The sequence below is a fragment of the Pseudopodoces humilis genome, chromosome 3, assembly GCF_049639895.1.
Source record: "Pseudopodoces humilis isolate 2021_Gansu_Grassland_sample_001 chromosome 3, ASM4963989v1, whole genome shotgun sequence".
Taxonomy (NCBI): domain Eukaryota; kingdom Metazoa; phylum Chordata; class Aves; order Passeriformes; family Paridae; genus Pseudopodoces; species Pseudopodoces humilis.
In genome coordinates, this window is record NC_142202.1 from 15,700,736 (window position 1) to 15,714,596 (window position 13,861).

The window sequence follows — 13,861 nt, forward strand, 5'->3', positions numbered from 1 at the left end:
ACTGATGCACAGTAAATTCCACCTGAGTATGAGGAAGAACTTCTTTATTGTGCTGATGACCACACCTGGGAAGCATTGTCCAGAAAGGCTGCAGAGTGTCCCTCACTGGAGTGTTCCACAACCATCTTATGACACTCTTGTGCCACGCGCTGCGGGATGACCCTGCTTCAGCAGGGAGGTTGGAACAGATGACCCACTGTGGCCTCTTCCAACCTGACCCATGCTATGATAGGCTGGAGACCCAGAAGAGGCTGGCAGTGCTCAGGAACAGCCGGCTCCGTCAGATTTGCACCGGCACGGTTCATTTCAGTGGATTTTTTTAGGTGTATTTGGAAGCGCGGCGAGAAAGGAAATAAAATGGCGGCGGGGCTGAGAATCCCTCCAACGGCCCCCAGGGGGCGCGGCAAGACCCCGGCCCTCCGCTGTCCGACATGGCGGCGCCCGGTGCAGCTTCACCCGCCGGGGAGAACGGGCGGCGCCTGCCAGGAACGGCCGGCTTCCGGCTCCCGCCCCTTTCCTGGAGGGCTGGGCCTCCGCGCCATGCCCACGCCGGGAGCCGGCGGTGTGAGGGGAGGCGGCGCCCGCCGGTGCCGCTGGGCCGGGGCTGCGCGGACGAGCCGCTCCTTCAGCCTCCCGCGGGGACCGCTTGCTGGCTGAAATCGCCGGCGCAGGTGGCGTGAGGGCGGGCGGCCCTCGCGGGTGGGCGCCGGAGTGAAGTGAGGCCCGCCCGGCCTCAGGGGGATGCGCGGGTAGCCCGCGCTCGCAGCCAGCCCAGCCCAGCCCAGCCCAGCCCAGCCCCGGTGGTCGCCGCGGAGCTGGCGTCGGGAGGCCACAAGATGTTCAGCTGGCTGGGCACCGACGACCGTCGGCGGAAGGATCCGGAGGTGTTCCAGACGGTCAGCGACGGCCTGAAGAAGCTTTACAAGACCAAGCTGCTGCCGCTGGAAGAACACTACAAGTTCCACGAGTTCCACTCGCCCGCCCTGGAGGATGCCGACTTCGACAATAAGCCCATGGTGCTCCTCGTGGGGCAGTACTCCACTGGGAAGACCACCTTCATCAGGTAAAATCCAGCTCCCTGGGCCCTCCATCCTCGGACACTAGGGTGGGGCAAAACGTGTCTCTGCTACCTGTGCTATGCCTTGATCCCCCTCCTGTTACCCCCTTCGCGTCCCTTCAACAGCTTTTCATTGAAAAGTCACCTCCACTCAAACGCCAACCATTCCTTCGCAAGCTCAGGGTGCTGTAAGATGTCCCATGAAACACCGACGTGGCAAAAAGTAGCCCAGGGCAGGGCTGAGGAGTGCAGGCAGAGCAGGAGTGTGGAGATGTGAGTCACTGGGGCCCTCCTGGCCGTTCAAAGTGCAAAGGCTTTGGGAAGCCTCGCGCGGGGCATTCCGTGCCTGCACTGCCCTGGTTGACCCTTGTAGTAACCATTCTTTTCAATTTACTGTAGCTTTTTGAATGGTGAGGCAGCTTTAAAGGGGGTACTTCGGTTTGCAGTGGTCACTGTTATATGCTTGCCGCTGTCTTGTCTTTTTCTGCACTGTCCCAGAGATAACACTCAGAACCCACTTAGAGAAGCATGTGTGCCTGTGCACAGACAGAGCTGCTCCTCTTCAGGGCTCCAGAAGTAAAGCCCTGTTTTAACTGTGTCCTGCTCGGCCGAGATGCTGGGAGCAGCAAGTTTCTTTGAACTGTAAAGAAAGAGCAGCTGCCAGCAGCTCTTCCATTTCGATGATGTGAAACTGTCGCAGAGAGGGTTAAACTTTTCCAGCTGGACTTGGTTGCGGGAATCTCTGTTCAGCCATGCTGCTAGTTCAACTTGCAGCAGCCTTTCCCTTGGGATCATAGCTGAAGCTGCACTGCCCGTGTTTCCTATGTGATTCATAAGCTAAGCGTTAAATTCCAGCCTTTTTCTGGTGTAGCTGTGTTGAAATCTGTGGAATTACCCCAGTGTAAATCTGGATTCGAGCCACAGGGAGCCAGCCCTTTGTTTGACCAGTATTTCTTGGTGAAAGAGGGAACTGTGGAGAGTAGAGAGAGGTGGATCAAATTGACTGTACCTCTAAAGGAATGACCTTGAGAAATGCAGGGGCTTTTCTTTTTAATGTGCTGTAATATTCCTGCTGCTAAATTTCCTGGTCAGGAGCCAAGAACAGAATGCATTTCTGCTACCTTGGCATGTACCTGGCAAACAAAGTTGGAAAGTTAAAAGGCTTTTCTCATATGAGCAGGTCAGGTGGATGGTGAGAGGGTGCAAAAGACCCGAAGAAGCATTTTGCTCATGTTTGCAAAGGGAGTTAGTTACTCTTCTGAAAAAGAGAGAGGATAGCTAGCACAACTGCCTGGTTCCACCCCAGATCTTTGTTCCCTGACTTAGAACCAAGCCTGTTTGAAAAGCTTTTCCTGTCTCTGGCTTACAGACACTCAGCCTGAACACGAGGAATTGCTGAATTCCTGATAAGGCTTTCTAACTAAAGCATCTCTTCTTAACCCTTTTATCTGGATTGCCAGCATCATTGTTTCCCTGCAGTCTCACCTGCATGCTGTTAGCAGAGACTTCCTGCCTTTGCCCCTGTCTGTTCAGTGAATTCCTTTCTCTGTGAGCCTCAGCTCCTTTTGCAGGAAGTTTGGGTGCCTACAGCATGTTCCAGGCAAAAGAAGATTAAGTTTTTGCTATGTGGGATGGCAGCAACAACCTCTCTGCTGTCAGCAAGTGGATCTGAGCCTCTCTGACAACTGCTGTTCACTCGTGCTTGTGTTCTCCCAGTTTTCCCAGTTTTCTCCAGGCATTGGGCTGGGATGAGCCTGCACAGAGCCAATGGTCAAACAGAAGTGACCAGGAGCTTTGGGAGCTTTTGCTTCACAGGAGTGCCACACAGACCTCCCAGAAAGGCAGTCTTATTTTTAAAACAGTGCCTAAGAAGGTGAAAGTTGAGAAGTTTGGTAGAACCTCAGGATCTCTAACAGTAGAAGTGTGAGGGTCTGTTAATCCAGTGTGCTCCCAGTCAAAGGCCAGAAAACCTTGTGTTGCTCGTGACAGGCTTCCAGCATGAGCTTGCAGGCACTGCTCATTAAAAAGCCGGGATAAGCACCAGATTAGCATCCAGAGTTATTGTGGGAAGGCAAGTGGGAGCTAAAGCTGAGAGTAGGGAGGAGTTAAAGGGGGCTGGGGGGAGGAAGTGGGAGGGTTGACAACCATTATGTCTTAGCAGTAGAGTGAAGCAAGAAACAGCCTCTGGACATTCCCTCCACAGTCTTGTCAGGATGGGGGATAATTAGGGTTATCCTTGTGTATCAATTCCACTCTTAAATTGCATCCTTCTTGTGCTTCCATGCAATTTAGGGACATGACTTAATGCCACTAAACAATCATGTGGAATGAACTCAGTCCCAGTTTACCTGGATCCCAGGACACCTTACAAAAAAAAAAAAAAAATTAAAGACCCTTAGTCACCTACCTAAGGAATGTCTGTCTTCCAAACCTCCTTCCTTTATTTGAGGTGAAACAAGGAAGAAATGCAAGGCTTTGAAGCACCTAAGCTGCAGCATCTTGCAGTGAGGCTGCTCTCTTGTCAGGAGCCTGATGGTGGAAAAAAGGCAGTCAAGGTCAGCAGTGAGAAACATTCCTAGAGGCTGAGCCAGGGAAGAGAGAGGTGAGTTGTGTGGGTCAAAGCCAGTGAAGCGAGACCAGAGCATGGCTTGTTTTCAGTGGAACCAGGCTGTTCCCCCTTCTACTTGCAGGGACACAGAACTGAGCCTTTCTGCACTATGTGAAAGGTGTAGGTAACATTGCTAATGCAGCTTTTCCATTCCTGCTTCCTGCTGTATCATCTCTTTGTGCTCACTCCCATTTTTCTTCTCAGCATGCATTTGGCTGATGCTTTTCCACCGGGTTGGGAGCTGAAAGTCGGTGCTGTTTAGGGCAAGGCAACACCTCTACCTGGGAATATCTGACAGCCAGTGCAGGATCTCACTGGAGCCTGCCTTTATAATGCTATTGCTTTTTATGTTTCCTGTAAAAGGGTGGGAATACAGGACAGAAAATTACTCTCCTAATTAACTTAGGTTCCTTGGACATCTCTAAAAATAATCCCGGCTCAAGTCCAGCCATCCTGCTAATAAAATAAACAAGCCTGTCAGAGCCCTACTAACTGTCAACATAGCTTGCTTTTCTGGTGTAGCCACCCCTTCCTCCTACAGCTAATCATTTACACGTCCTGTCCTCTCCACACTGTTTGTCACGGGTTACACGCAGAGCTCTGGTGTCACCTCCCCGTGCGGCCCTGAACCTTTTATCTGTGCCTGCATCAGGCAGCTGTCACCATTTCCTCCTGCTCTGCCCTTCTTTCCGTTCCCGCTCGGCATCACCTCTGCTGCCACACTCAGCGGCATCCTGCAGGGCTCCTGCATGACTCATCACGGGCAGGCAGCCCCTTCCCCCACATCCTGCGGCTCTCCTGCCCAGGGAGCCCTGCCTCTCTTAACCCATCTCCAAATTCACCTGGGAAAGACCACCTCAAGCTGGGCTGGCACTAGCACAGCTTTCCTGCCCTGGCCCTTCCCAGGAACCAACCTGAAATAGGCAAACAGCATGATGTTTCCAGCCACATACTGACTCCAGACACTTCTCTAAAAAGCAGATTGGTCATAAAAAACCTATTCCCCTCCTGTGTGGTGTACTCTGCAGACTTCCCTAACCTGGCTGGAGGTTACTCCCCCAGGCCTTTGAAGGTGTTCAGCAGCTCAGCTTAAGGCTTTCCACTGGCAAAGGAAATTGCTTGCTGGTGGTTGGTGTTTTCCATGGCTATTGTTTGCTCTTCTCTCCCAGAAATCCCCACAGATGTGACAACTGCATGTGGTCTTTAGCTTGCCTCTGGTAGCCAGGGCAGGCCGTGTCACTGCTGAGCAGAAATGCCTTCCCCCCCATCAGACAGTGTCAATACAACCCCTTGTATTTGTCCTCTGTACAATGAGATTCTTGTGCAGCTGACACCCTGCTGCACAATGTACCCAAATCTCCCAGAGAGGCCTCACTGAAAATAGATGCTGAGATAGTGGGCAGTACAAATCTTCATCTCTCTGGTTTCCTATCACTTGTTGCACGTAGATCAATAACATTGGTGGGTGCTTCTTATTTTGTGCTTTTGTTGGGATTTTTTGTTTTGTGTTTTTTAAGTCTTACACAAGAAATAAACACAGAAATGCTTTGAAATGTTAGCCGAGTGGAGCTGTGATAAAATTCTTTCAAGCAGGTTGTCTGGAGGAGTGTTGCTATTACACACAGGACTTTTGGTTAGATTTTCTGGGAAGCTTTGTCTATAAATAACAACTCCCTCCCCTTAACTGTTTTTTACTTCTGCTCAAAAGTTGTCATTTTACACATGTATTTCAAGCCTCTAATACAGCAAGGATGCCACCTGACACTGGGAGTAAGGGACCTTTCTCAAAAGCCCTTCACTTGTTGCATTTGACAGCTGTTAACATTTCTTTTCTCTCTAGTATTTGCATGGGGAGAATGCAAAGATTTATTTCTATGGATTCACTGAATTCCCATCTGTGTAAAGCCACTGGCTTGACAGCAAGGTCCATCAGGGGCAAGAGTTTGAATTGCCATCTATGAGGCACAAGCTTAGTTTCCAGAGTCTGACCAAGTGGCTTCTAACCTAGCAAATAGTTGTGCAGTGTAAAGAGCTTCCCAGGGAATTAAGCCAAGAACATTCACATGATAGTCTACACAGCCCTTGGTGGGAGAGAAGTAGCCCCTCCTCGTTCTCAGGTGCTTCACGCTAGAGAGGAGGTACTGTGGCTGCCAGGAAGGCGTATTGTGATCACCAGCCAGAGAGGTGGCACACACCAGCACTGCCTGCAGTCTGCTTTTCTTAAGTAATGACCCACTTTCACTGAAAAGTTTGAGAAACCCCTACATAAGGTTTAGGTAAATAAGATACATCTACTTTAGTATAGGAGGTCAGAGGTCTGCTCTCTTCATGGATTATTTCAGGCCTTTTAGGAGCTGCTCAACAGCTCCTAAATCTCAGAGTTCTGCAATTAAGAGTCACTTCGAGTGAGCATGGGACTTGGAAATCTCTTTGGACAAAAGATAAAAGAAAATACATGATAGTACACCAGTAAAGGAGCTGTGGTCATTTCCTAAGGGAACTATGGATATCATTTATGGAGGTATTCTTGTTGCAGTATGAATGTGTACCAAGCCAGATAAGTATCAGTGATTTCTCCTGGGTATACATTTGGTTGTTTTACCTTTAGATCCAATTGATTTGGCCTTTCCCATTGGGAACTGAGGACACATATGCTCACATGGTATCAATAAAAAGCCTGCACAATTTTTTTTTCTTGTTGCTCCTTAAACACTGGATCGTGATTACCTATGTTAAAATGCCCTAGCCCAGGACACAGTGAAAGCAGGAACCCCTAAAAAGCTATCACAAGCCTTCATGCCAATGGTCCTATAGTCCCTCACGTCCCTCACACAGGGACTTCCCTCACTAAGACTCACCTGAGTGAACCAGTTCTGGTGCTTAGACGTATCAGTCTCAATCATGAAAAAAATCTTCAGTCCTCCTATTTCCTTTTCCACATCCCCATAATCTACTTTTAACATCACAGCAATTCTGAAATAATCTTTCTACCTACTGAGGACTAGGTCAAAGCAGTGGAAGAGGGAGGAGTGCCAGCTGCGCTGGCAACAAGCAAGACATTATTATACTAACTTGCATAGTCTGGTACTCATTTTATTCTTTATGTAACTAGCCAGAGCTTATCACTTGTCGCCTGTGACACCATCCCATACTGAGGGCTAGACAGCATGGGGCTAGACCAGTTCTAGCTACCTTCTGCAAGCCACATGGACATAATGCTCTTAGTTTTCAGCACAGGAGCAGCAGGTGGTTTTCTGCAGCCACACACACACAAACACAGGCTTGGCCTCAGTGATGGCATTTGGCGCCTTTGTGAGCCAAAGGAGACTGTCCTGTGTGCACACCATTGACCCACCCTGAATTTGGCAGGATCAGTTAGGATATGCTGCCAGGGTCCTATTCAAAGCCCTACAACCCCATGGGTGACTAGCTTTCCCTGAAATTTGCTAAGCTACCTTCAGGAAATAATAAGGGATGCTGTACTTACTGTGCTATCTAGCTCGGACTATACTCCCCCACCCACGTGTGTAGTGCTCAGTATGCTTGAGCCATTTGTAGTGCAGACCTGTGGCTGCATTTCAGAAGCACACAAGGACAAAGACTGAGACTTCAGTCAAGTGCAGGGGAAGTTGGCATTTAAGCAACTGATTTGTACTGGGGGCTAAGCACATTAGTTGGATGAATCTGCTCAAACAAGCGGCAGTGAAGTAATTGATATTGGCACCAAGAGCCAGTAGGGTTTCAGGATTAACTCTGTGATTGCAATGAACTGCTGTTTTTACTTTGCTGTGCTAGGTCTGCTCCAAATGTCTTGAGGATCAAAATACATAAAATGATGCAATGTGGTGAGAATCTCTTCCCAGCAGCTATAATCATCTCAATTTCTTAATCCACCTTAAATGAGCTTTTAATGTTGAGATCCTAAGTAGAAAAGCTACCAAGACATTTATCAAACAATTCAGTGACAGTGCTAAAAATAGTCTCAGAAGGATCCATGCTCTTGAGCTTCATAATTGTACTGCAATCTTCAGTACAACTCATTTAGAATTTAGCAGCTCATGTCTCATGCCCACACCCTGTTTTTTCACTTACAGATACCTGCTGGAGCAGGATTTCCCAGGGATGAGGATTGGACCAGAGCCTACAACTGACTCCTTTATAGCAGTTATGCAAGGAGATGTGGAAGGGATCGTTCCTGGAAATGCATTGGTGGTGGATCCCAAAAAACCGTTCAGGAAACTCAATGCCTTTGGCAACGCCTTTTTGAACAGGTCAGTACTCAAGAACTCTCTTGTTCTGTGGAGTAAAGTTAGACTCTAATGGACAACACAGCAAGCAATGTAAAGGGATAAGGCACTTCTTTTCCTCCCATCCACATAGCTGATGCAAAGCCAGTCCAGTCTTACCAGATAAGACACATAAGTCAGTTGCTGAAGGGCTGATAAATTCAGGTGTGAAAAATTTTCATTTTATTCGAACAAACAAAACAAAAATGACATCACAGCCTAAGTTTATCCTACAGGAGACTAGAGGTAAGTATCTTCATTACATTTGCTGTCCCCTGCTTCAGTATTTCTAGTTTCTTCCATCTGTAATCAAAACCAGGCTCTCTCCATTCCCATGCCCTACAGATACAACCTCAGGTGCAAATTGATGACTGCTCTAATGTGTTTCCTGTAAAAAAGAGTAGCAAGGTGTTTGGACAGCAGCTCTGTGACACGAGGAATATAACCTTTCCATCCCCTAGACCCAGCCCAGCCATGGGGAAGTTTTGGATCTAGGCCTTGCAGGAAGCCAGCACACACCCATATCCTAGATGAGCACAAACTGTGCTGCAGAAGGCAACAAACTGACTACACCCATCATCGACGCCTTCCCTTAACAGAGTGTGGGAGACACTGGAAACATGGCAGCTGCTCAGCCAAACAGCCAGGAAAGCTGGGCTGGGCTCTGGCTCCCATTCGATCTTCCAAGCTTAGAGAATGACTGTCCAGAGGGTGCAGCATCTCCTACCAGCACTGACCACAAGAGTGCTGCTGCAGGCTGCAGTAAGGCAGGGAAGGGGCCTGCAGAGAAGCATGGGGAGAACCTTGCTGGCAGGAGAGGGACCTAGCTGGAGTTACTGCTGCATGGAGAACTTCACAACACCTCAGGGTGACAGGAAGGAGTATCTGATAGCTGCACAGGAGCATCATTTAAATACACCAACATGGTCCTGTATCAGAGAGACTTAGAGAAGTTTTTGTCGTTTCATAGGGTGCAGAACATCTGCAGCTGACCAACAGTTAGGTCAGGTGAGTGTCCACTCCCTTCACCAGGGCAGAACAATTATTTTCCCTAAGAGAATAACAACAGGCTTCTTGCCTGGAGTGCAGAGATTATGGATGAAGAGGACGTAATTCAGAGTAGCTCAGCTGATAGCCAACAACAGCCACAGCTGGCAGACAGTTCACTGCAGAGAAGGAACATTAGGCCAGGCACGGGGGGCAAAAAAGCATACACTTCTCAACTAGCCTGATGGATGTGTCGTGAAAGCAATTTGCTCCTGCTACAGCAAGGGATCTCTGCATGCATTAACCCAGTTCACTGTACCATGCTGTGCTCTTGTTATGCTTCTTCTACTCTTCCTTCTCCTGAGGAAAGAGTCAAGCCTGTGCCAGCAACAGGGCAGAGGGACACAGCAGTGATTCAGCAGCAGCATAAGTGCAGTACTTCTAGCAATGTAGGGAGTAGCCACAGCAGCCAATGCTGTCTTTCTCTTGCTGACATGAAAAAACAGGGGTTAGTGATTTCTGAACTGACAGAGGAGACACGCTAAGGGGGTCTGGCTCAGCTGTGTGAGCATCACATGCTGAAAATGCAGATGCTAATGCCCAGCTAATTAGGAAATTAAGCATATGCAAGAGTTGACTCAGAGGACCAGAAATTTAGCAGGTGTAAGTCCTGGTACACCCACTGGACCAGGGTATGACCAGATCAAGCTTCCCATTCCAGTGGGCCTGGCTTGTGGGCTAGGGAAGCAGAGCTATCTCTGCCTTGCACGTACCTTGCTGCTGCTGTATATATGCCAAGGCCCTGACCTCAGCTAGGAGGCTGTGAGCAAGAAATTTGCAGAAGGGAGCTCATCTCCAGGGGCCACACCTCTGAGCTGAGATAACAGTGACCACAGGGAAGTCTGCTTTGCCCATGGATGGTTAAAGGTAACACTGTGAGCATCAGTGGAACAGAGCAGCGTGAGGCAGAAGCATTGACACAGGTCTAGCTGGTCTTGGCTGAGAGGTGGCAGCCCACAGCACTGTGTCCTGTGGGGTGCAGCACCTGCTGCTCCAGGAGTGAGCATCCACCCTTAGCTGGGACTCCTTCCCCAGCCAAAACTGGGATCTGCTGCTTTCCAGGAAGCAAGGGAAGACTGGTACAGTCAGGATTTGGCTGGGAGACAAGAAAATTGTGCTGCTCAGAGCCTGTATCCTCCCTCCCTTCATTCCCAGGAGATGGAGCACCTGCCCATACCCGGGAGATAAGGCTGCCCAGGGCTGAAATGAGAATAGCAGGTCTGCAGAATCCTGTCTCTTGACTGCTCTTCTTGCCTCAGGTTGTTCCTGGGCATTGAGAAGATTTGTTTTCCTTTCTTCAACTCTGCTAGCCAAACCCCACCTCTGGGAAGATTCCAGAGAGATGAGAAGTTGCACCTCGTTATCAGGAAGACTTGTTTGGCACCAAGGGCCTGGAGCAAAATCAGGAATCTCGCCCATTGCTTTTGTATGATATTGACTAGGTTACAAGAATTCTCCAATCCCCAAAGTCTGTTTTGGCAAGCTAAGGAGTCAGTCCTAGTTTTGTGTTGTGAACAGCAGGAGAGGTAGATAACATGTTGCTCCTTCAGCAATGTTCTCTGCCTGTAGAAGTAGTGAAACTAGTTTGGCATAATGTTGTTCCCTTCATATGGCCCCAAACAGAATTAGGTCGAGCTCCCTGAGGTCCTGCAGTTCTGCTGGGACAAGAGGAGGGCAGCAGCTTTAGCTTTGCCAAAAGAACCAGAATGTACTCACTCATGCTGACCTCTGACCTTATATCTGAAATCTCCTGTGGAGTACTTTTCCTAGAGAAACCGGTGGAAAATCCCCCTGCCCCATTTAATATTACAGCACAGGGAATACTCAGGGCTGTAACAATGAAGAGCAAACCTGGGTTGGCAGGACAAGGGAATAACTTGAGCCTTTTGTTCTCTGCTGCTGTGCCTGGCACTCAACAGGATTATCAAGCCAGTCCCGCTCTTTTATACGAGGTATTACACATTCAGAAATGCTCCCTGTTGCCACCTGCCAATCTGGGGATGGGGAAGCTGTAATATGTGGTGTGAAATAGCTGACAGCTTAGAGGAGGAGACACTCTTTAACCCATGAGGATTCACTCTTATCAGAATCTTGAAGTCATACAAGTAGAACAGTTGAGTTGTGGCATAACCTGGAGGAATTCAGAGGTGCAAGGGGCCTCTGCAGAAGCAGACACTCAGCCAGAGCACTGCAGGGCCCCATCTGCCTTGACTGCCCTTGTGCCAACCCCCATCCTCTGGTTCTGCCTCCTCCCACAGTAACATGTTTTTTGTGCCTGGATGTCACACCCGCTATTAATATGCATATGTACACACACACAGTTAAAGCTGTGTGGAATGCCATCCCAAAAAGGCTATCCATGAAATGCTACCAGGAGCTACGGAAGTAGATAGGCTTTTACTGTCCTTTGCTGTTACTAGCAACTGAAACAGATGAGCTGCAGCCCACAAAGCACAAGTGACGCTTCTTAGGCAGTGATTTGCATAGATACAGGACAGGGAACAACTAGCTAAAGAGCAGTTTCACATAAATGGAGCTGCAGAAGGGGGAGCAGTGACTTACAAAATGAATGTGAATTAACAATGTCATACTGCTGTTAAAAAAGCAAACATGTCACTGAGACATATAAACAGGACTGTCAACTGTAAGAGATGAGGAGCAATCCATCTGCTCTGCTCACCACTAGCAGGGCTGTGGTTGGAGTACTTCAGCTTGTGGCATCATACCTGAAGAAATATGTGGAGCAGTTTGAGAGGACCCAAAGGAAGGCTGCAAGGGTCTTCAGGGATTTAGAAATGAGCTGGAAAGGCAGCTAGGGAGAACTGGAAGAGATAGGAAAAAGAAAAGAAAAGTAACCAGCAAACCGTTTTCTATAGAGAAAAGACTGAGGGGAGCAGGATGACAATAGTGTACGTTGTGACAAGAGGGGAAAAAAATGATTTTCCACATCTACTGTTTGTGACTGAGGAGCATTATAGCATATGAAATTTAGATTAGACATTAAAAAAGAGGATTTACTGTAAAGGTTATTAAGTAATGGACTAGACTCACAACAAATGTTGGTGAATCTGCATTGTTATGGATTTGAAGAACAAATAACCTGATTGATCCTGCCTTGAGGCAGGAAGATAGACTGAGCAACCTCTTGAGATCTCATGCTGCCTGTGCTTTAGTACTTCCATGGTGCATTAATAGCACACTTTTTGTCTGTTTAAGACCAGATTTAAAAGAGAACAAAAGTCCTACAGAATTGCTGATTTATTTTTTTTTTTAAGCAAGTTATTTCAGTTCACTTGAGTTCAGGACTCTACAGGGTCCTTAGCCAAAGAAAAACAAATACCACTTCTTGTTAAAATTGAAACAGCACATAAATAAAAACTCAAATGTTTTCATAATTCACAATTTGGGGGCCCATATAAAAAACCTGTCATAGTTCATGTCTGAGATGCATGTTCCAGAGGCAGCAAAACAGAGAAAAGTGCTTAGTTCTAGTTTCTTACTCATTTCTTTAAGTAACAGTAGCTCCAAGCTCCAATCAAAGACTTGAGAGATCAGAGTCTGGCTTGTCCCATGTTGCCTATGATGTGCAGCATATCATGACTAAGTTTAGCATTTTTTTAATTTTTTTTAACACATTTATTTTCCACACAGGTTTGTCTGTGCCCAGCTACCTAATCCCGTATTAGAAAGCATCAGCGTCATTGATACACCAGGAATCCTTTCTGGAGAAAAGCAGAGAATTAGCAGAGGTAAGTCCCAAGTTCAGTTCTCTTCTAAATGACAGTAGTGAAAACCAAAGGAACTCTGTATGATTTTTCACTTCAAAGTAGACAAGCTGTGGATAAAAGCAGTTGTAGGAGCCTCTCAGAGCTACAGCATGACTTTGCAAATGGAGACCAAAGGGACATGGTTAATTTCCTGCAGAGAATTTAAATGTTTTCAGTGAAGGCAGTGTCACAGTCCAGAAGAGATTTCTATCAGAATCAAGTAATACCTATCTGCATTGCAGAAATAATTGCTTTCAGTGACTTACTGATGATCCATAACCAAGGCCCCTACTGTAATCAGCCTGTTTTCTTGCACTGGCCGGGCATCCTAAATATAGTGCACGACTGGACTGGGTTTAAGAACCATTGGCACTCAAGTTCCTCATTGCAGTGGGAATCTGGAAAGCCTGTGGACACTTAAATCATAGCATCCTAGAGCAGTTTGTGTTTGAAGGAACATTAAAGATCCTCTAGTTCCAGACCCCTGCCATAGATAGGGGCACCTTCCACTAGACCAGGTTACTCAAAGCTCTATCCAACTTGGCCTTGAACACTTCCAGGGATGGGGCATCTACAGCTTCTCAGAGCAAGCTATGCCAGTGCCTCACCACCCTCGCTGTAAAGAATTTCTCCTCAATATCCAATATAAGCCTACCCTTTTTCAGTTTAAAGCCATTTCCCCTTGTCCTGTCACTACAGACCCTTGCAACTAGAGCTGATGAATAGCATGGTATCTCTTAGTGAACTTCTGAAGTCACTCTCAAACTCACCCTCTGAAGTGGGCAGCATCTTTATACTTTAAACCCAACCTCTGTGGTCACCTTCTTGCTCTGTAAGGTGATGGTGGCATAGCTTGCATTTCTGGAAGGTTCCTTAGATAAAGCTGGGAGCTTTGCACCATTTCATTGGAAGAAAGCCAAGAACAGTAATCTCAGCATTCAGGTTTGAGATCAGTTCTCATGCACACTGCATATTAACAGTGCACGGTTGAGTTTCAGCAGTACAGGCTCCACCCCGAAGTGCTGAGGCTTTTCCCATATTTCCATGTTCTGCCCCATAAGATTTCAGATGACTCGTGACTTTCCAAATTCTATGA

General features: G+C 47.6%; 1 protein-coding gene across 1 annotated transcript in view; it reads left to right on the forward strand.

Annotated features, from left to right (window-relative positions):
- Window positions 1-530: 530 nt before the first annotated feature.
- EHD3 (EH domain containing 3) overlaps window positions 531-13,861 on the forward strand; it is a 30,231-nt gene continuing 16,900 nt past the window's right edge. The window contains exons 1-3 of the mRNA XM_005523278.2: window positions 531-1,063; window positions 7,760-7,936; window positions 12,650-12,747. Of these exons, the coding sequence (XP_005523335.1) occupies window positions 837-1,063; window positions 7,760-7,936; window positions 12,650-12,747 (502 nt within the window). The 5' untranslated portion in view covers window positions 531-836. The remainder of the gene's footprint in view (window positions 1,064-7,759; window positions 7,937-12,649; window positions 12,748-13,861) is intronic.